The sequence below is a fragment of the Lutra lutra genome, chromosome 14 (assembly GCF_902655055.1).
Source record: "Lutra lutra chromosome 14, mLutLut1.2, whole genome shotgun sequence".
NCBI classification, from domain to species: Eukaryota; Metazoa; Chordata; class Mammalia; order Carnivora; family Mustelidae; genus Lutra; species Lutra lutra.
The window spans coordinates 32,936,215-32,959,916 of record NC_062291.1 but is presented as its reverse complement, the minus strand read 5'-3'; the positions used below and the strand labels follow the sequence as shown (position 1 = coordinate 32,959,916).

The 23,702-nt window shown below is 46.6% G+C and overlaps 1 protein-coding gene across 2 annotated transcripts in view; it reads right to left on the bottom strand.

Annotated features, from left to right (window-relative positions):
• The window catches only part of SGPL1 (sphingosine-1-phosphate lyase 1), a 70,710-nt gene that overhangs the window by 41,530 nt on the left and 5,478 nt on the right, over positions 1-23,702 (bottom strand). The window contains exons 1-2 of one of the 2 annotated variants that reach the window (XM_047702235.1): positions 13,285-13,384; positions 12,463-12,524 (exon numbers count right to left, since the gene is read on the bottom strand). In XM_047702235.1, coding sequence (XP_047558191.1) covers positions 12,463-12,489 — 27 coding nt within the window. In that variant the 5' untranslated portion in view covers positions 12,490-12,524; positions 13,285-13,384. Of the gene's footprint in view, positions 1-12,462; positions 12,525-13,284; positions 13,385-22,960; positions 23,069-23,702 lie in introns of those variants that run through there. The other variant, XM_047702234.1, reaches the window with a different exon arrangement.

The following is a 23,702-nucleotide window of genomic DNA, read 5'->3' as shown; positions in this document are numbered from 1 at the left end:
GGTGGGGGAGAACGACCAAGTAACTGTTTTCAGACCTGACCTCTCTTATGGCACCAAGTGCTGATAAGAATACAAACAACAGAGAAGGCATAATTTTTATATCTCCTATAACACCTTCAACACGGCAGAAACGCAAGATTTATTGGTTCAACTAAAGTGAAATAATTCTAATACTGCATCCACTAGGACTGCTCTGTACGGTCCTAGGAAAGATCCTGTCTCGCCTCTCCCACACCTCTCCTGGCGGCAGGGGCTTAAACCCGAGGAGGACAAGGGCAGGTATCTGTAACCACACATACACACCAGCACGGTTCAGATGAACTCACAACGCACCTCACGTCATTGGCCGCCGGAGGCAGCAGGGAGTTTCAAGACTAGCACAGGGCCCTTCTCCACCCCTCAGAGATGAACACACTGCGGCCGAGGCTCACATGACTTCCCCATCCCCTGCTGTGGTAAAAGAAAAATGACTGAGACTCAGTCTCCACACTTTGTGGCTATCTGTCTTTCAGATGACTGTTTAACATCGCCAAGTGTTCCTGGAAGTGTCAGTGAGGGCCTGGCCACATCGTGCACAAGACCACACACTGCTCCTAGCTTTTATCCTTAAGCCAAATACTAATGGGAATCAAAATCTTCCACCCTGCAATGCTGCAGACAAAAAGCGACTGGTTTTCTTTTTCCTTCCACTTTCTTTATACCCAATACAACTACACACCTCACCACTCTATAGTTTTTCCCGAAGAGCCAGAAATCCGAGCTTTAAAGCAGGAATGGGCTGCTGAGGAAAAGAAGACCTGTCTTACCGAGTTCACCCACCGCCTTAATGTCTCAAAATCAGAGGGTATTTAAAGCCTGGGACTCAGGTCAAGGAGTAGAGCTAAGACACAGAAGACACCAAAGAGTTAATGTAGTCATTCTTACTACACTTCTGCCCTAAAAACACAGAAAACAAAGCAAATTAAATCTGGTTCCCTTTCACATCACATTCCATAGAACTTCAAAGTGCAAAGTAAACAGGTAAGAAAACTCTATTGTTTTTGGAGCCTTAAAAGACATTAAAGTTTATCAGCAAAACCAGATCACAAGCCCAAAGGAAAAACTCCCTTAGGTCATTAAAGAAGTAAGAACTGAGCAACAAAACCAGTCATCTGACTGTGTTACAGAACTTTTTGAAGGGACTGAATCATCATTTCTTAGGTGGTAAAGAACCAACCATATACTTCCTCCAAAATTCCACCACGTGTGTGGAGGTCATCGCAATGAGCTTAACGGTCCATGTTTGCCTGGCCAGCCACGCCTCAAGAGTCAAAGGTACAGCTGTACTGCTCCATAACACTTACCACATCTAACTGCTCTGCACTTACACCAGAGAATTCAGACAAGCCTCTGACCATCAGAGACATAATCCTGGCCTCAGAAAGGGGACAGACGTGCAATGCTAGAAGTGTACTCATGGAAGATCAAAGCTTCTGAGCTCATAAACGCTGATGACAGCCCTAAACGTTGTCAAACGGGTGCGTAAATTCTGCATTTGTTTACTTGTGTTGGGGCTAAAGACACTGAGTGAAGACTGATGCAAATTCTGTCACTGAAGACTTGGAGCCCTTCTCTTCTGTGATGCATCAGGAAAGGCACCCTGCAAGCTTCAACCAGGAGAAAGCTAACATGCAGGAAACCAAGTTCAGTAAGCCAGAGCACAGGCTGAGGGATGCTGAGGTAAGAGCCTTGCTGAATACATTCTCACCCAAACGCAAGGAGGGAAGATGGTGGGGGTGGGGGGAGGTCTGTTCAAACTTGACAGCTATGAACTCCCAGAGCCTCTTACGGTAGTAGCTAAATGACTGTGCACGTACATATAAGCTACCTTTCAAAGTACAAAAGGAGTTCACTATCCTCTGGTCAATTAATGGGAACTCCTTGGATTACAAAAAAGGAGCAGCAGAAATAATCCCATGTTCTTCACACATTAAGGGGAAGTCTTGACTTCCCTGCACATATCCCAGCTGGGGAAGGAGTCACTTGGCCTCTCCCTTACCGTCCTTATTTACTGATAGGATTTCTACCTTTGTCACTGAGCTCAGTGCCTACCCTTTCCGTGTTATAGTTCAGAAATCTCCATTTCCATCATCATGCTGCTATGAGAGATAAGAAACACTGAATCTGTGCTGGGAAGCTTAACCTAAGTTAAGCCACAAAGGCTCCTTCTCTGGAGATTCCTAACGTGTAACCTTATTCAAAAGCACAAATCAAAGACCTGTCCCTGGGTCTCTAACCAGCCATCAAGGGAATATAAACACCCACTGGAAAATCTGTTTTCAAAACCTAGTCACAAAGGAGCTACCTTTTAAAAGGGAAGAAAGGTCCAAGTTTAATAGTAACACTGGGAAAAGTTTCTGACTTTTCTGATAACCTGTTGAAAGTGCAGAAGATGTGTGCTTCCAATGGAAAATTATATATTATCTAGGCCCTCCCTTAGGTTACCTGATTTTGAGTGTAAGGAAGTTATTGTACAACCCTTTAAGTTGTATGTAATTACAGCAATTTAAACTATACTTTATCTATAAACATGTAAAATCTGCCAGGTCTGGTGATGGTTCACGTGACTTCCCTCTTCACTAGGGAAGAAACCAGTTTGGGTGCTGTTTACATATTCATTTTAATATCCATGACCTATAAATGTGTCTGTTCTTTGGACCTTTCCTCTGAAACGGTTATAACGTCTGCCAGTTTTCCTCATTATAAGCAAAATAAAATTTTTAATGTGTGTTTGTTTTATATTTGTATCAGTGTCATGATTTTACCTTTTTTTGAAAATTATCTTTCAACAAAGGCTAAAACCCATAGGTGCCCAAAAACCCCCCCCACCAAAAAATATCTGGGAACTTGAAACCTGTAAATAATTACAAAGGGTTCAGAACATCCTGAAGGCCAGTCATTGGGGTCTATAGTCCCCAGGTTAATAAACCCCTCTTCAAAATGAATCACAGCAATAGCTTTAATATGACAAAGTATCCTATTATAGGTAGAGTAAACCCAACTCCCCTATGTTGCCTGGAGGTGAGAACTATTATCCATTACTGAAAATTGGGAAAAGCCTTATGATTATAACAAAATGGAATGAAATTCTGATCCAAGCTACATAATATGGATAAACCTTCAAAACATCATGCTAAGTGAACAAAACTAATCACAAAAGACCAGACACTACAGGATTCCATTTATATGAAGTGTTCTGAATAAGAAAATCTACAGACAAAAAGCAGTTTGGGGGTCACCTAGGGCTGGGGGACTGGGAGGACATAAGGAAGTGACTGCAGAGACAAGGGGTCTCTTCTGAAAATGTTCTGAAATTGTGGTGATAGTTGCATAACTTTGTGAACACAGTGAAAAGCAATGAACTGGATGCTTTAAAAAAAGAAACAAAAAAAGGCATTATGACCCAGCAGTTCCATTTACACTCACCACTGTTCTCTTAGCTAAGACCAACTACCTAAGATTCACAGGCTTTCTTTAAAAAACAAAACAAAGCAAAAAAAAAAAAAAAAAACAAAACAAAAAAAAACAAAACAAAACAAAAAAACCCAAAAAGCCTAAAGGCCTTTCTGAAAAAAAGTTGTGGTATGGGCCAAAAACAGCAGAAACTCTGCAGTTCCAGAAACAGAGAGCAAAGCTTTGGACTCCAAATGAAAGCAATCCTGAGTATCTGAAGATAACTCAGAAATCTGTAGAGCAATTATGTATAAACTAGACAAAGCAGGTCATTATTGCCTAAAGGGATGTATTTTTTAAGAGTCCATAAACAGAACTACTAACTGCTAAAAGGATGAAAGAAAAAAACAAACAAACAAACACTTTTATGGCAAGCTCATAAACCGACGCTCCAGCCACTACCGAGGATATGAGGAAAGGACAGCCGGTTCTGGGTGCTGTTCTGAGCCGACACTCATCACCACTCCTGGAGACTCACTGAACGTCTGTGACTTGTGTCCTACAGACAGCTGCGGTGCCCTGGAAAGAACGCACTGGCGAGCAGAGGCTTCTACTCTAATGTGAGCTCTGTGCGACCTCTGGCGTATGACTGAGCCTCTATGCAGCTGGATTTTGCTGACCTGCCAAAACAGACCCCATTGTTGTCCTTCAACCAAAAGTTCACAAGACAGACAGACACCTCACGTAGCTACTCACAGGGTAGCTGTGACTGTTCAGCGCAGTCAGGGGGTAAAAGACTGACTGCAGATAATGAACACTTCCTAAATATTTGATGAACCTGAATCTCTGATGATAAACGTTTTCCTTTCCTGCTCAGTGAGCAGCAAGGCAAAGTGAGCTCTGCCATGTCCCAAGCGAAGTCGCATGGGCAAAGCTGGGAGAGGCTCTAAGTGGTTTGCTTCCCCTGCCTATGTCTACTACCTTAAGTAATATCTTACAGATGCCAAGGTTTAATAAGACAGAGGTAAGTCAACTCTCAGCCTCCAACTATCTAACTCAATCAGAAGGTTGCAAGTGCCCTCTCACCTACACAACAGGATTATATTGGTTACCTAATCCTGTTTACAGATCACAAGCCTGACTTCAGGCATGGGCATAGATTGCTGTTGATTATTATTTTTATGACTCTTGGGAAAGCACTTGAAATCACAAGTTTATCAAAAAGGGCTGGGTAGCTTACTCCCAGGCCTTCGTCCACCCTGGCTGCAATGCGGCTAGACAGGGAGCAGGTCCGGGGCGGCATTCTTGTTTTTGGCCTCTAGAGTCCTTCCTACTGGAGTATGAAAACAGAATTTTCTATTTGCCTCAATTGTTTCAGCACCAGTAAGACGAGAACTCACGGTGGTTTTAAAAGAGAATAAATCAGTCCTCTCTGCCAAAATGCATTTCAAAGGAATACATTTAAATGCTTTCAGAAAAGCCTCCAGGAAAAAAAAAAAAAAGGTCTCCCCAGGACGGAGCACAAAGTGTAAATATGCTACAACAGCTGCTTCTCAACAGAGAACCCAGGTTGCTCTCTTTCCATCAAATGTTTATTAATAGTTAGAGACGAGATAAATAACACAGTAGGCTTTTACTCTCCGGGGAAATTACAGAAAAGGAAGGACATTTCACACTTTAAAAGTGCCTACCCTACTTCAGGACAGAGTTCTCAATGCTGTCTTCCTACATCTAATGTGCAGGTAACAGAATCTAAGATTCGCTGCCCAAAAGCTAAAAGCACAAGTTACTCATTAAGAAAACCCTGTAGGAGTATAAATTGGTACAACCACTTGGGAAACCCATCTGGCAGCAGGCCTCATGACCTGGCAATGCTATGTTTTCCCAAAGACACATTCAAGAATGTAGCAGTGTCACTGAAAACAGCCAACAACTAGAAACACAAATGTTCATCAACGTTAGAAGGAATAAACTGCGGTATTTTTTTTTTAACTGTGGTATTTTATACATGTAAAACCACACAGCTATGATTTTTAAAAAACTATTGCTACATAAGAGCATGGCTGAATCTCACAGATTCGGCAAAAAGGACACTCGAAATAAAACATACTGTATGTATGTTTCCATGTATATGAGGTTCAAAAATCAGCAAAACAAAGCTGAAGTGAGAAGGATAACCCTGGTGGGTCCAAATGGGAGGGAAGGAAGAACTTGCTGGGAGGCTGGACATTCTTAGTATCTGGGCAGCGAGCACAGTGTAACCACATGCAAATATTACTGAGCTGTATAATTAAGATTCCTGCCTTTACTGTACGCAAGTTCCTTCTCAAAAAAGAAAACTACCTTTTTTTTTTTATTCAAAAGTGATTTATCCACTGCCAGCGATAACAGGCCATATAAAGAGCAGTATGCCAGAAAAACGAACCAGTTCCTGCCTACACAACCGGCACGACACTCATTCAATTTCATCAAACATTTATAGTTTCCCCATTTCACGACAAAAAGCTCATGCAGCTGTATTATATCAAGTCAAAACGCACTATTAGGTTAAAAGTGCAACTTATTAGGTAAGCTGTGATCATTTTAAATCTGCATGCACCTAGTAACAAAATCTCAAAATACATACAACAAAATCTACCAGAATTACAAGGAGAAATAAATAATTGAGAAAGTGTTTAAGATGGGAAGAGGCACTCCATATACAAAACACTCCATATACAAAGAGAAGGACACTTACCCTCAGGAGTAATCAGGGAAATGCATATGGGAATCAATTAGATTTTACCCTCCCAGAATGGCAAAAAGTATAAAAAGCTTTGTAAGTACCAAGTCTGTCAAACTGCATAGAAACAAGAACTCTCACACACTGTTGCTAGGAGTATAAACTGCATCCACTTCTGCAAAGTTTGGTGTTATCAAGTGAAGGTACAATGCAGCCATTCTACTCCCAGGAGGAAATCCCAGGAAACTTTGTCATATACAAGAAAGTTCGCTACGGTAATGTTCAAAAGAGCCCCAAACTGGAAACCACCTAAGTGCCCACCATCATGCACTGGATAAACTGTGGTAGTCATACAGTGAGGCACTGGGCAACAAAGAAAATGAATGAACTAGAAACTCCAATAACTACATGTAACAACACAGAAGAGTCTCACAAATACTGAGCAACATAAGGAAATCACAAAAAAATACATATACACAGATTTACAGCAAGTTAAAAAATGAACAAAACTAAACTTAGGGACATATATATAAGTGGTAACTTTTTTTTTTTTGGTAACACAGCAAGAGATTTATTACAAAAATCAGGATAGTTACCCCTAGAGGGGAGGAAAGGAGATATAATCAGGGTGAGGCACATGGGACTGGGAGTAAATACTCTTATTTCTTAACCTGGGGATAGCTGTATGACTGTTTTACCTTTATTATTTAAAATACAGATATGTGCTTTATATAGCTCTCTCTATGTATAACAAATTTCATACGAAAACATTTTTAATTAAAAAGGAGGGCAAGCCCTTCTCCTTGCCTTTGCTGTTCCTACCAAATAAAGCATGAACGGAACAGCTCAAGCTCAGGGCAGCTATCCTGGACCAGGAGGGACACACCATGTTTGGTAGAACCTCCTCAAAGACCTGGGAACAGCCAGGGCAGCCAAGAAGGGTCTACTCTGGCTTTCTCTTTATTTAGAGAAATTCATTTCTACCTTTAAAAATCTCTATTACTTTAGTTTTTCTTTTATAGGCAGCCAAACCTAACCCTCCAGGATATGTCAGCGATCTGAACAAAGGGAACAGTTTCTACAATTAAAGCTGTCCAACAACGGCAAGAACTCCATGGGAAAGCACTCTGCACGCACCCCTGGCAGGGCACCACGGAAAGGATTTCCACACAGCAAGGGAAGCTGGGCTGCAGGATTTCTCAATGCCCTTCAGGCAATTAAGATTCTAAGGCTACTCCTGGAAAAAAGCAGCTCCTGCCTTGCCAAAGCTGTGGCAACATTTTGCCTCTGAATCTATCCTTCTCTTATCAGTGAGAACATTCCTTTTCTGTAACATTCTGTGTTCTATCCCTTCTTCAAGACTCTGCTAACAAGCTATCTTCTCCCTTGTGCCTCTCAGAATGAGCTTGACCTCAACTTGAGCATGCTGGCTATCCTCCCCTGGCTCCTCCAGATCGTCTACCCAACCTTCTCCACCCTCCTGTGCCTCACAGAACCACCCTCTATGAATTAAACCTCCCAGGCTCCTTTGCTTATCCTCTGGTTTCCAGCTGGGTTTGGCTGAGGAAAGGCTCCACCGTGAGATTAGAGGGTGGGAAAAGGAAGGGTCTGAGGTATGTATTCCCCGATTCCCTTCCTGCTACGGTACCGGTTGGCAGTGGCAGCATTCCTACAGGTTACCCTCTCCTCCAGCTAAACTTTCAAGGTTCCAGAAGCTACTCTCTCTTTGCCCACTCAGGTCTAAGAATGATGATGACTCTTAACCCTGAGGCGTTTCACCAACCCCTATGGGTCTCCTTAACTCTGCCCCGCTTTGTAAACTCTGCCCGGCTTTCCTCTCCTCATTCACACTACCGGAGGGTGCCAGGAGATAGCAGATATAGCCAACCCCCTCCTCAGCCTGCACTATCCCATCTTCCCAGACGCCTGTTTCCCCTTACCCCCAGCATGGTTTTCCTCTCAGTAGTTGTGTTCTATACATTTCTACATAAGGACTGAGTCACTCTAAATCAATTCCCTATGGAAAATTCTTAATCCCAAAATGATTCCCAGGTTTGCCACCAATGTGTACAAACTGTATGTTGGGGAAGAGCCTAATTAAGAAAGCAAACAGCACTAAAAATTCCTGACACACAGACTGCAAAGCCAAGCCAAATACTGGGATTTGGCATTTATCTATTATTTATCACTGTTCCTTTAGACCAATGGCTGGAGGAATTATCGAACTTGTTATTGTAGTTTTGCTTTACCAGTAAGACTGGAACAATGCCAAACATGGTGCTCATCTTACAAGGGCCATTCAAATGGTCAACAAAATTTTAAAGGTCCTACCAGCCCTAATGAATTTTCCCTTTTTTCCCTAGACAATCCTACAAACAAGACACCAGATTCAAAGTCGATCTTTTGGCTTATGGCTCAAATCCGACCTGACATTCAGAAAGAAAGCATGCCTGAGAGAGATTCAAGGCTCAAAAGATAAAAGCTCTGAGATCTGGAAAGATTCCATTTTGAACCCAAAAAACAAAACCAAGACAGGCTTACTGTTTCCAAATCAAGAGTACTTCAGAAAGGTTGTGAAGGAAAGCATTTCTCAAGATTTTACTGTATTACAGAAGACTGTGCTGTATACGGTCCAATACAGACATTCCAAAGCAGGACTTGGTCCATGGACAAAATAACCCGAAGGAGCACTTGAACAGACCCACTGAACTCTAAGAAAAGGCCCCATCTCTCACCCACATGAATGCCAGGGCTACACAGATGCTATTACCTGTGTTAAGGAACCCTAGACCAGGGTTCCTCAACCCAAGCGTTACCGACATTTTAGGCCGCATAGTTCTTGGTGGTGGAGTGCTGTGTGCACAGTAGGGCCTGTAGTTGCATTCCTGACCTCTAGCACTCAGTAGGAAAACCAAAAATGCCCCAGACATTGCCGAATGCCAAGAACCTTGGCCCCAGATAAACTAGCACTCCACCTCCACCCAGCACTGCCATGGCATGAATGAGTCACCAGATGAGAAAAGAGAAAAGCCACCCAAAGGAGTAGACTTACTCTTTTCTTAAAAGCTCTAAGTATTTGACAACTTACAAAGTGACACCATACCCTAGCACCAGGGAGGAGGAGAACATGGGTGAAAAGAATGTGGGCAAAGTGGAGAGAAACTGCTAAAAAAAAAAAAAAAAAAAAAAAAATCCGGATTTGAAATCCTTCTGAAAGCATCGAGAGTCAGATGAATACCCTCACCCCTTTCATTCTCTTCGAAACACAGGTGGAAAGTACTACAGTTCATGACATAAGTGAGCGAACGGAAAAACTCAGGCAAACCATCCTTATCAAACGAGGGCAAAGTGTAGGGTAGGAAGGCACGGCAGACCAACGGCCACAGCCCTGCGGTATGGAGCAGGACCAGGCTTATCAGCTCCGGACTCTGGTTCATCTTCATGCTTTCTTGCCACAGGACACTGTCCACATAAGCAGTTTGCAACACTATCAAACCTGCCGCCCTCTTGTTAGAACAAATATTTCGTATGCCCCTTTTAAGGTTCTGAAACGGAATTCAAAGACTACCTGTGCGAGTGTAACTTTTAAAAATCGGCATAATGCCCTAACTGCCAAGGTAGGAGAAGATAAATCAGAAGATCTGTATCACGTAGCATGTATTTTCAGACAGGACCATACTAGAAAACAAAAGCACCCCCACATGGGTTTCCAAAGTGCCCCCCTCAGGGGACAGAGCTATGCTGCCCCCCTGCCCCACACGAACCCCTGTCCCATCACTCGAAGAGCTCAGCAACCTCTGTCCCTGTGCGCAGTGTGGTCCAAGGCAGCATCACAAAGCAGAACAGGGGGTGCCTGGGTGGCTCAGTGGTTAGGTGTCTGCCTTTGGCTCAAGTCATGATCCCAGGGTCCTGGGATCAAGCCCTACATCGGGCTCCCTGCTCGGCGGGAAGCCTGCTTCTCCCTCTCCCGCTCCCCCTGCTTGTGTTCCCTCTCTTGCTGTGTCTTCTATCAAATAAATAAATAAAATCTTAAAAAAAAAAAAAAAAAGCAGAACAGAAGGAAGGATTTGACGTCAGACTAGCTGGAGTTCAAATGGGGCTCCACCAGCTCACGGCGGCAGTACCCTCCCTGAGCCTGGTTTTTCACCTACAAGAGGAGGATGGCGGCATATTTTTCAAAGGGTTTTTGTGAAAATTCAACGAACATGGAGAGTATCTGTTTCCGCACCTAATATGTAAGACATGCTCAATAAATGTTAGCTACCAGCCGTACGTTATTATTCCTGGGTCCACCTTGGATTGCGAACCAGCTTATGCCCATCTTATTCCCCCAGCAGAAAGGATGGATGACGGGCTATCCATTCATCAGAGATGCTCTAAAAAGGATTCATATACAATCTAAGTGAGAAGTCGCATCACGCGGCCTCCAAGATTGCTTCTACTTCTGCGGCTCTACAACAGGCTGCCTGGAATGGAGGATATTTTTTTTTATTACCTGGGGTCCTTTCTTCCCCGTTAGAGGGCCCAGAACATCTTCCACTTCACACAAAGTAGCTAAAGAATGCAGATAATGACCATTTACTGCCCTCTTCAAGAACCCGGCCCTGGCCACTGGTGCTTTACCATTTGGCCTCAAGAACACAGCACAGGCAAAGAAGGAATGACAGCTTTCCCAGAGAAAGCACACAAGAAACATGTGCAGTATCCTCAGAGAGTTAGGATTCTCGAGAGCCAGTCACTGTCCGTGTGAATGCATTCCTTACACCAACAAGCAAATGAACACCCTCGATACTCTAGCTTATCAAATGAGGAAATGGTGGTGGCCAGAGAAAGGCTTCAAAACAAAACGGATGCCCAAGTTAACATCCTGAATAAAAAAGCCCTGACTGGCCACACCTTTCAAGAGAGCGCACGGGCCCAAGAAGTCACAAGCTCATCTCTGGCCACGAAGGTGCAGCCTACTTACACAAGGAAATCTTAATTTCCATCAACATACTGATCTGTCTGTAAGGGGAAAAAACAAATGGCCAATCGTTACAAACCATTCTGCATTAACCCTCTAAGGTGTTTATTTCTGAGTAGTGTCATCATTGGGGGGTTGCTTCCTTTTGCTTATGTAGCGCTCCCAATTTTTCTAATACATGGCTCCTGCGATAAGAATTTAAAATCGCATAATAAATAAGGATTATCTACTGACAATCCATGAAATTTAAAGCAAGAAGCTTTATCAGGATCTTTGAATAAGCCAAGTATTTATCTCGATCTCTAAAACCATCCTTGGTCTCTGCCTCAAACCAGCACTCACCAGCACTTAATTTCCTTCTTTATCCCTCCCACAGACCTTATAGGTTTTGCCACTACAGAAAGTCAGCACTGGGTATTTAAAAAACAAAAACAAAAAAAACCTCACTGCTAGGTTTTTTTGTGTGGGTTTGTTTTTTTTTTTTTTTTTTTTTTTTCCCCATTTCCCAGTGACAGCTACCAGCTCTCTGGGAGAGTGAGATAAAGAGAGGGAGATGAATTGTTCTGAAATCAGTGTTTTTGCACAAAGACACATGAGACTCAGAGAAGTAGCTTATTAAAAACAAAATGCTGTTTTTCGAGATAGCTATTAGAAAGCCACGGGCTCCCCACAATACCCCCAAAAAAGAGCCTATGGAATCATAAATGTCCCAAGAATAAAAGCTCATTTTGGGAAAACACTCGTTTTGCAATGCTATTCTCCCTGCTGGGGAGGGGTGGGGGTGGGGTGGGGAGAAAGAGGCACAGAAATCTCTAGAGGAAAAAACAGACTCTACCAAAGCAGGGATATTCCTCAGCCCAACAGAAAAACTTAAATTCAAATTAGTTTAACTCGACAGCATGTGTTAAGCACTTACTATAGACAGAGCAGTATGACAGCTGTTTATTCATCTTTAAACATGTAAGACATGATTATCTGTTTTCTGAGGAATCTTAAGTCTCGTCTGAGAGACAAGCGCTTATCAACGAGTACACGGCAGACGCAGGCAAAACTGAATACAAGTTTTAAAACCGTTCTGGGAGTATGGAAAGGGAGAGATTAAAATCAACTACAAGAATTCTGTAAAAGAGTCTTCGTATTCATTAAATACAAACATATTCGTATATGTAAATCAGGCATTTATCCATCCCAACCAGCACACCCGAACTAAAAGGGGAGCAGAAATGCTCAGCTACCAAAAGCAAGCACCAGGAGCGAGATCCACACACTCAGATCCTTTCGACTAAAAATAAAACTTAAGGGACAAGTGCCTTATAACAAGGAGGATGTTTGGGAAAAGACTCACCAACATCAGAAGGTCCGTACTCGGCATCTTCCTCCCCCAGCCCTCCTCTGGGCGCCTCCCCTCTGCAAAAGGGAACCAGGTTTGTTTACTTCTCAAGCTTTAAACTGTCGCCTCCGCCCGCCTAGAGTCGCAGGAGCAGTCAAGAAATGGTTCTCTCCCTCCTTTGAGAGCTCCGATTTCACTCGCAGCTAGGACACTCCACCCCCCCAGCACCCAAGCCAGCGAATCACAACCCTGCTGGCACTGTGCTTCCCTCCCACAGCTGACCGAACGAATCCAGACCCAGCCTCCCACCCAGCGAGCCCCCCAGGTAGACACCCGGGGAAACTCCCAGCCCGCCCCCGACCCGGCCCCAGGGCCCGGGAGCCCAGCCCACCAGCGCAGCAGGGAGGAGGGTCGGACGCCGCCGGCAGCTCAGCTCAGCTCAGCCCAGCCTAGCCCAGCGTCCAGCCTCCCGAGCCCCGCTGGCCTCGCCGCCGACTCCATCGCTCCCAGCCCGGAGCCCTTCCTAAGGAAGGATCAGCAGATCCCGGCAGCCCCGGTCCGCTCCCACCTCCGCGGGACGGGGGCTCCCTCTCGCCCCCCGCCCAGCTCCCTCAGAACTAGGGGCTCGGCACGCCCACACTCAGCCCGCACCCCTCGGTCCGCCAGGCCCTCCTTCCTCCTCTTCACGCCCATACCCTGCCCACCCTGGAGCGGTCCGCGCCAGCCCGACCCTCCCTTTTCCGGAGCCGCAGCGGCCCCCTGCACTCTCCTGCCCCGAGTCCGCCGCCCCGCTCCTTCCCTCAGCCTCTCCCTCTCGCCCGCCCGGCTCCTCCTCACCACGCGAACGACTTGCCGGCGGCGGAGCGCGGGCTCCCCCTGCAGCCGCCGCCGCCGCCGCCGCCGAGATTGGAGGGCCGACCGCCGACAGACCCGCCCCTCCCCGCCCGGAAATGGCTCCCCAGTCCCGGCGTGCGCGACCCTGGCATCGGGCGCGCGCACGTTCCGGCCTGGAGACCGGGGGTGGGGGGGCGAGGCCCGCCTCTCCTCCGGGCCTGACGGCGCGTGCGCGCCGCCTGCTGGCCAGGCAGGGACCGGCATCTCCGCGGGCCCTGAGGGACGGTGGAACCTGGCGACAGACCATCACCAGTTTCTCCTTCAGGCCGCCTTTTGTAAAAACCAACTCACTGGTCACATTTGGTCACTTGGAGCCCTTGAGAGAGTCAGCTCGCCGAGCACTGCACCAACTAACCCAAAGCAACCACTCAAAATGGGTCCCTAGAAAGACTTTTGGGATTTTGATAGGTGTCTCAGAGGTTTGCACCCTTTCTTTCCAGGAGATTTCCTTGAGGTCAATAATGCCTGAAGAAAAGCTACATAAAAACTCCCTAAAAGGGATGGGGAATTATCCTCCCCCTTCTCCCCTCCCCCTACAAACATGAAGAACAGAGACCAGGTACTGGGCAAAAAAAGGTTACCAATATTTATTTTCATGAGCAATGTCGGGAAGCGTCTGATACTGAAGTGAAAGTGCCCACTGGGACCACAAACGTCAGCCTTCATTTCCAGATGAAGTAGCTCAATCTCAAATATGTTTTTCATGACTTGCCCAGGACACTAACTCAGCAGGAGCAAAGATAGGGTAGTCTCAGGTAACTGACCAGTGATCAGCATGCTGGTCATATTTTTTTCAACAGATTTAAAAATGACACCTAGATGGAATCTTGAAATCTTAACAAAAATGACACGAATGAGGGTACCCAATTCCAACCCTTGCAAATGTTGTCAGGACACTAACCCAGAGTGTCATCGCTGCCCCTGGTACCCCTCAACCAGGGCTCTCGGGATGGAATCCCTTGTTAGAATGGCTGCCCTCCTCTGCACACCCCCTCAGCACTTCCCAACCTCGCCGCCAGAGTGGTGAAAACTCTGAAAGGGTCAAGCGGGTTATCTATCAGCTTCCTCACCGTCAGCCCCACCCCATCGGAAATCCCAGACATCTCTGCCATTCAAAGCTCCTGAATCAGTCACAGACGCTCCCAAACCCTTACCCCCTTGCTGCTATCTCCCAGCAGACATCCATTCTCAGTGTGGAAGGGCCAGGAAATGTTCTGGGCCCTTCAGCCAATGTCAAATCATCAAGAGTCACTTTGAGATTCCAGGTGTGATCTCCCCATTCCCCACTTCCCACTTCCACCCCTCTTCTTTATTTCTTCTTCCATCCTAGGATCTGCTCTCCCTCACCTCCTTCTTAGCTACTACCTCCCATCCTTTCATCTAAAATCTCTATGCCAGGGGCGCCTGGGTGGCTCAGTGGGTTAAGCCGCTGCCTTCGGCTCAGGTCATGATCTCAGGGTCCTGGGATCTAGTCCCGCATCGGGCTCTCTGCTCAGCAGGGAGCCTGCTTCCCTCTCTCTCTCTCTCTCTGCCTGCCTCTCTGTCTACCTGTGATCTCTCTCTGTCAAATAAATAAATAAAATCTTTAAAAAAAATAAAATAAAATAAAATAAAATAAAATCTCTATGCCAGCTGACTGAAGGACCAGGGTCCATCTCTGATCCCTCCCAACACTTCTGCAGTACAATTTCGCAGTTCCTTAAAATGCAGCAGGCCGCCTGTCATTCTTCCCGGATGAACCAACCAATTCAACGTTATTGACTAATCCTTATTGTGGTGGACTAAAAGTTTGTCTTCGCCCCTTCCGGCCCCTCCCCCCCACCCAGAATTCATATGTTGAAGCCCTAACCCCCAATGTGGTGGTGGGGTCTCTGGAAAGTCATTGGGTTTTGATGAGATCATGAGGGCAGAGCTCCCATAATAGGATTATTGTCCTCACAAGAAAAGGAAGGGGCCACAGCCCTCTCTGGCTCTCTCCCTCCAGCCACGCGCAATGAAGTGGCCCTTTGCAAGACAGAAAGAGGATCCTCACTAAAACCCAACACCTGCCAACACCTTTATCTTAGATTTTGTTGTGACAGCCCGAGCTGACTAAGAAACTAACTTTGCCAAGAACTAAACTAGGTACCTTTACAACCAAGACTCTCTTTAGGTCCTAACTTGCCCAGATCAGCTGACTCTCATTACCTCCCAACTTGTAGATCAGGACACCAAGGCCCAGAAAAGGTGTATGATCACTCCGAAGACACACAGAAGAAGGGGATAGAGTTTTTGGATAGAAAGTTAAGGCTTTAGATTTTGGAGGGAGAGCCTAAAATACGGTGGTTGATTTTTTAAATTCAAAGGTTTGAGGTGGAGGAAACTTCCACTCTTGTCCAGCTCAACCCCATTGCGTATGTGTGAGGAAACCAAGGCCCAGAAAGGAACATGACTCTTGGCTGTTGCTGGCAGAGCCCAGAGGTTGTGTGTGTGTGTGTGTGTGTGTGTGTGAGAGAGAGAGAGAGAGAGAGAGAGAGACAGAGAGATTCAGAGACAGAGACAGAGCGACACTCAAGGCCCCCGGCTCCTCTGCCCCATGCTCCCTCTCCCCCTAACCACAGGATAACATCAGGGATTACACCAGAAGAGTCAAGTAGACAGTGGCCAGGGATAAAAGAAGCATGGGGATTAAGGGATATAATTTCAGCCTTCACGGGGGAATCACATTATACTAAAACAGAACAAAATCCCCACAGCCTCTTGGTCTTATGTGTCCTAGCTATATCGGTGGGCCCTTGGGAGAAAGCTAGAGAGAGGAGAACAAAGGAGATAGAAAAGAGAGAATTATAATGCAGTGCAGAGGGAAGAGGGATATGAAAAAGCAAGAAGCATTGGCTAAGGAGAGGACACAAGCAAATCTCCTTCCCCTCCCCCCCCACCAGACTCTCTCACAGTGGGGGCTTCAGAAGGATGGGTTGAGCTGGCTGGTGGGAGGCAGAGGTGGGGTTCCCTGGAGCTTCCGAACCCAGAGTGTGGTTTCCCCAGGAGCACCACTGGCATCACTGGGACACTTGCTAGAAATGCAGGTTCTTGGAGCCCCACTCCAGATGATGAATCTGAATCTACATTTCAACAAGCCCCCCAGGTAATAGACATGCACCCTAAAGTCTGACAGGTACTTCCTGGACACCCTGCTTGCAGAGAAAGTACAGTGTTTGTTTGGGATGGTATAGGGAGATCGATGAATATATGGGGGGCAAGGGGAACTAATGCTCCCAAGTTGGCCTTCGGTGGCATCATGGTGCCTTCCCGGATAACAAAAATACTGGGAGCCATTGGAAATACCCATGGGGAACCAGCGAGGGACTGGAATTTGTGCTGATGACAGAGGGCTTGGGGTGGCAGGGGCCACAATGAGAGGAAATATAGTCTGGGATTTTTTTTTTCTTTTTTCCCTATATGGCGGCGTCGACTTTTTTATTTTTTTAATTTTTTTTAAAGATTTTATTTATTTATTTATTTATTTTTTATTTGTCAGAGAGAGAGGGAGAGAGAGTGAGCGCAGGCAGACAGAATGGCAGGCAGAGGCAGAGGGAGAAGCAGGCTCCCTGACGAGCAAGGAGCCCGATGCGGGACTCGATCCCAGGACGCTGGGATCATGACCTGAGCCGAAGGCAGCTGCTTAACCAACTGAGCCACCCAGGTGTCCCTAAAGATTTTATTTTTATTTAACAGAGATCACAAGCTGGAAGAGAGGCAGAGAGAGAGAGGAGGAAGCAGGGTCCCTGCTGAGCAGACAGCCGGATGCATGGCTCCATCCCAGGACCCTGGGACCATGACCTGAGCCGAAGGCAGAGGCTTAACCCACTGAGCCACCCAGGTGCCCCGGCCCCGCCTACATGGCTTCTTTTAAAACAATTCATGCCAGCAAATCGGGCTCTGCTAAAATGGCAGCTCTCCATGGCCAAGTTAGTGACACCCCTCCCCCCCATCCAGGAGCACACACGCCCCACTCTAAAAAGCAGGAACAGGGGCACCTGGGTGGCTCAGTGGGTTAAAGCCTCTGCCTTCGGCTCAGGTCATGGTCCCGGTGTCCTGGGATCGAGCCCCACATCGGGCTCTGTGCTCTGCAGGGAGCCTGCTTCCCCCTCTCTCTCTATCTGTCTGCCTCTCTGCCTACTTGTGATCTCTGTCTGTCAAATAAATAAATAAAATCTTAAAAAAAAAATTTAAAAAAAAAGCAGGAACACACTACCCACACCTCCATTCTTGTCCCTGACACCTCCCCACCCAACTGGGGGCCTTCTGTGGAAGCTCACCTCAAGATAGGGCTATGGGCAGATGTTCTTGCAGCTTCTGAACCCCTCCTGGAAAGGAATGGCCTGCAGGAAAGCCCCCATGCAGGACCTCTGATCATGGAGCCTGAAATGCCCTCCCCACGGAGAGGCGGGAAACCAGCCACCAGCAGCAGGTTGGAATGACACAACAAGACCGGCCTTGAGAAGGTAAGCTAAGGGCTGGCCAGACACGGGTGGGTGGGGGGGTAGGCAACTGACATGGGGAGCAGGTGCCCAGAGTGTGCCATCCTGGGATAGACAGGAAGGCCCACTGGGTCACTGAGCTCCATGTCCCAGGTGCCAGTTCAGCCAAAAGTCAGAATGGCCAAAACCCCCAAGAAACAAGTCATTTCCCAAGGAAGCTGGCTTTTCCTGAGGAAGCCACCCATTGCTGTCTGGGCTACGGGATCACTTTGAGCAAAGCTTCACACCACGAGTGACTGCTTATCGGAAACCAAATAAATACACCCTTCCTTGGGCAGAAGGAAACCAGCTGAGGCCTGTGGTGACAGAACTGCTTTGAAGGCAGGCACATTGGCCTCTCCCCAGAGATCCCTGCATTGGCCTCAGACAAGTGGGTCTCATGGTCTGAGCCTGGGCTTCCTTGGTTGTAGAACAAAGGTTAATAGCCTCTACCCGAGGGCGGTGGCGGCACCTCAGGAGACAGACGCGTGTACCCAGCCATGGGCCAGGAACCCTCCAGAGCATTAGTCAGATCCACTCCACGCGTGTCTAGGAGTTCAGGTAGGATTCCAGGCTGCTCTCTGGGACCGGCTAAACCAAGCCCCACCCCCTGACCTTGACCAGACCTCCAGGTCAGGCTTCATTCCCCATCAGGACCTGATCATGACAGTCGGTCAGTCTTTCTAACCTGACTTTGGCTGCAGAGGGAACCCAAGGCCTTTTCAAGGCTTGTCCGAGAGCCTCCGATCTCTCTATGGTCTTCCTACAGGTTTTGTTTATCGATCGATACATTTCAGACCAACCAGATCCAACACTCCGTTTATGTGAGTTTAAAAATCTGTTATAAACAGAGGGTGTAGCTGCCTCTATGTAGAATTCTTACAGAGCAGCACAGTGTCCTAACTTTAAAAGTGAAAACCAGGGTAATAAAATCACACATGAAGTTGGCACATGCGTGAACTTATAATAGGTGGACTATGGGTTTTTTTGTTTGTTTGTTTGCTTTTTTAAAGATTTTATTTATTTATTTGACAGAGATCACAAGTAGGCAGAGAAGCAGGCAGAGAGAGAGAGGAGGAAGCAGGCTCCCTGCTCAGCAGAGAGCCCGATGCGGGGCCCGATCCCAGGACCCTGGGATCATGACCTGAGCTGAAGGCAGAGGCTTTAACCCACTGAGCCACCCAGGCACCCCTGGGTGGACTATGTTTTTAAGAGAAAACAATAATTATTTGAGTGTGGTTGTCCCTTTGTCCTTTATAATTGACATTTGAAAAAAAGGCTCAATTTGGATCTTGCTATAGTGATGTACAGTCGTTATGAACTGGGAAGCTACAGCTACAGACCAGTATGGAGGTATCGTCTGGTGACTCATTGTCTGTGTAAGCTGCGTCGTCCTAGGTGATGTGATTTTTCTGAAAGGTTGTTGGATTAAGAGTTGCCAAGTTTCAAACAAGATGAGGCAACTTACATGCAACTCTCCACATGGTAATTGCCCTCCAGGCAGTGCGTATAGTAAAACCATGTTTTTAAAGAAATGCACTTTTTGCATGAAAGTCAAATCAGGGGACGCCTGGGTGGCATGGTTGGTTAAGCATCCAACTCTTGGCTTCGGCTCAGGTCGGGATCTCAGCGTCGTGAGATCCAGCCCCACACAGCGGGCTCCATGCTCACTGTGGAGTCTGCCTCAGACTGTCTCTCCCTCTGCCCCACCCCTCCTCTCTCTCTCTCTGCTCCCCCTTCTCCCCTCTAAAATAAATAAATAAGTCTTTTTTTTTTTTTTTTTTAAGAAAGTCAAATTTTTGGCTCATGTGACTATGATCTGGTTTTTTACCTACCTGAGTGTTCTGGTAAGATGTTATTAAAAAGGTGTGCAGGGGGTGCCTGGGTAGCTCAGTGGGTTAAGCCTCTGCCTTAGGCTCAGGTCATGATCCCAGGGTCCTGGGATCGAGCCCCTGCATTGGGCTCTCTGCTCAGCAGGGAGCCTGCTTCCCCCTCTCTCTGCCTGCCTCCCTGCCTACTTGTGATCTCTCTCTCTTTGTCAAATAAATTAATTAACTAATTAAAAAAAAAAAAAGGTGTGCAGGACTCAGGGGCAATTCTTCACTGTGAGGAGCTGTCCTCACAGTCTGCAGGGCAAGATTACCGAATGCCAGGGAAACAACCTCATCACGTGACAACCGTAATTTTTAAATTTTCAGGATGCCTCCTTGGGCTCAGAGCCGTCCCACTGAGATCTGTCACCGTGGATTGATAACAGAAATGTACTTGAGCATGAGCCTCACTTTAGTATCTGCAGCTAAGTATCTGTCAAGCTGGAAGGGACTTGAGCACCGGCCAGGCCCAGACTTCCCAGGTATCATCGCGCATCAGAATCTCCAAGAACCTTTTCAAAATCTGCATGTCAGGGCTTTCCTGCAGACCCCAGTGCATGAGGGGTGGGCCCCAGACATCTGTATTTTGGGCACAGCCAGGTAAGAGCTGCTATGTTCTATCCATTCTCATCAGTTTCTATGCCTTGGTCCCACACCTAGTGGAGACGAAACCAAGAATTCTTGACATTCCAGCTCCAGAAGCCCAGGCTTAGGAACTGTAGTGAAATCTGTGGGTTCTTATGCTGGCTTTGGGATTCACGTGCTGTGTGGCCTTGGGTGAACCACTGACCCTCTCTGGGTCTCAATTTCCTCACCTCAAAATTGGATAGGGAGCGGAAGCAGCTCTCCAACTGTCAATCTAGAATTCTCGATACCTCACTTGGGTTAACACTTCCCCAAAACCTCTGTTTGGAAACTCCACTTCTCTGTCCCCAGGTTCCTGGGAAAGGCCCTAGATCACAAAGTTACTTGATTGGGGAAGGTGTTTGTCCCAGTCCTGTTCTGAGGGTGAGTGACATGGCCCAAATGCCCAGGGAAGCCAGGCCCCCCTTCTCCTCCCCCACCAGTGTGGACACAGATGGGATGCAATGAAGAAACCTGGGTAATATAAGTCTTGTGTAAACAGAGGACCAAGGGGGTAATTATGAACCTTGGCCTGTGGTTACTCCTTGCCTGGTCCTGCAGAACCAGTTCCCAGGCTGACTCACTCAGGGGAGCTTTAGATGTATTCTGAGCTCAGGGGTCAGGGGAAGAGGAGAGAGCATCTGTCTGCACAAGCAACTGGAAACCTTGGTCTTTAAAAATGGAGTTAAAGTAATTTTCTCTAGTAGGTTTTATAAAAACTAAGGACAGTCATTCTCCATGGTCAGGGGAGTTGACCCGGCAGAGGGATCAAGGACAGCTTGAGCTGAGTGCAGAGGATGAACAGGAGTTAGGCAGACAGAGAGGGGCAGGCAGAATGTTCTGGCTGAGGGCGCCATATGTGCCAAGGCCTAGCGGCAGGTACAGAAAGCAGTGTAGATCAGTAGGGATAGTGTGCAGGGCACATGCCTTCAGGAGCCCAAGCAAGTGACGTGACTTCCTCGGGCTCATTCATTCATTCATTAAATGCTAAGTGGCAGTATCCCAGGCAAGGGGTGGATCATTGACCAAAACAAAAACCCCTCCCCAGTACTACTTGTACTCTAGTGGAAAGAGTCGGACAAATAAACACAATAAGTAAACTATATGGTAGTCCAGAAAGTGCCAAGGACTATGGAAAAAAAAAAAAAAAACTGAGTATGGGAAATAGAAAGTGTGGGGCTCAGGGCGGGGTGTCCTGGGTGCCGTAATTGCAAACAGAATGATAGAGTAGGCCCAACATTTCAATTTCACAAGGAAAGTTATAAATCCAGACTTTTTGGTAAAATCTCTCGTTAACATTGCAATGTCCTAGAAGCCTGCTGATATCAGCGATTGCGCTCTTCTTTTGGCTAGGACTGCTTTAGTGCTTTGTGTCAAACAATGCCAACAGGCTCAGCACCCCAAGAGACAGAGCCCACTCAAAAGGCTTGTCCCTGCCCCAAAGCAGTGACATCCAGAGACCACCAGTGATGCTTTCAGCCATGTGTGGAAAGCTTTTCCTTTTTTTCAGATGCCCAAGCTATTCTAAACTCCCTTTTGCTTAGGGCAGACACAGAGGAGCTGCCCACAGCCAGCCTCTTGCCCCAGCTCTGTTGGGCAGACGGTCCCTCCAGAGGTGAACAATGTTCTATACTGACAGGCAGACACACTCCTGATCTCCTCTGGGCACTGGGAGACAGATGGAACATACAGATCACTCTTTATTCTTAGCAACAGGAAACAGCAAGCCAGCACGAATTCTGGACAAAAAGAGCTCAAAAATGTTGTAGGACTATGTTGTTTTCTTGTCACAATTTTCATAATTCATCTTGTGACCATGATGTAACTTACTGAATCGCCCCTGTTTGTTCATTCCATCTCCTCCCCTTACCCCCAAAAAAGAGAGAGAGAGAGAAATCTATAGTTGTATGGTGATTGTCAAGAGATCGAAAAGGTCATAAAGGGGAATGTGACCAAGGAAATCCCAGAGCTTTGGGCAACTTACTCAATTGTTTTGAAGTTTTGTCTCTTAATTGAAATATACCCTATGTACAGGTAAGTCCACAAATCAAAGACTAAGGTTTGATGAATCTTCAGGGAGTGAACATCAGTGTTCATCACCCATATCAAAACACAGAGCATTTCTGGGTGCTGGGCCAGCTCAGCTGGTGGAGTATGTGACTCTTGATCTCAGGGTTGTGAGTTTGAGCCCCAAGCTGGGTGTGCAGATTACTTAAAAATAAAATCTTTTGAAAGAATGAAGGAAGGAAAGAAGGAAAGAGAGAGATCGAGAGAGAAAGGAAGGAAGGGGAAGGAAGGAATGGGGGAAGGGAGGAAGGAAGGATTGCCAATTCTTTTTTTTTTTTTTTTTTTTAGTTAAAGCAACTGAGACTGGCTGCAAATGTTAAGCTTCCTGAGACCACAGGGCCCTGTAGGATATAATATTTTTATCTTAATCCAAATATCAGCCAGCAGCCATTGAAGTCATTTTAATTGTACCATATTTGGGCCTTCATACACTCCCCCTGCTACTAAGGAGAGTGGCTAGATGCAGACTAGCTACAAGGCTTTCGCACTCCTCTAGGGGAAGAGTGGAGGGCGCTGGTTCTAGGAAAGAACAATGGCATCAGCGGGGAAGACTCATACCTGAACAGATGAGGTCATTCTGGAGTAGGGCGGGCCCCTCAGCCAATATAACCGAGATCTTTCAGAAAGGGGAGATTTGCACATGGACATGCACACAGGGAGAGTGCCCTGAGAAGATAAAGACAGAAGTTGAGACAATGCTTTTCCAAGCCAAAGAACACCAAAAGATGGCCTCTAGGGGACAGGCATGGGACAGGTTCTCCCTCACGGCACTCAGAAGGAATCCGTCCCACTGACAGCTTGATCTCAGGTTTCTAGTCTCCAGAACTGTGAGATAATACATTTCTGTTGTTAAAGCCACCCAGTTTATGGTCCTTTCTTACAACAGCTCTGGTAAATTCATATGTTGAGATTCCCAAACTCATTCCAACCTTTAGTAGGTTGACGCAGGAGGAATGGGAGAGGCAGGGTGAACTGTCCATTCCAAGGAGCCTCGTGTCCACTTGAGCCAGGTGTCCGAGCAATGACTGAAGTGCGAGAGCCCCCAGTACCCCGGGGACCAGAGCTAATCCTGAAGCTAATCCTTGAGGTGACCACTACATTTAGTTTTGGACTTGCCACCTTGGAATGCTGCAGGAACCACTGCCAAAGAAACCACTCACCCAGACATAGTTCAAACACCCTCCCTTACCATTCATTTTCATGTATTTCAAGAATTGCAAATATGTAAACTCTTTACATTGGCTTCCCATTCAAACATCTAACTCAAGGCTTCCTGGTTATTGCATCATTGTAGACCCAA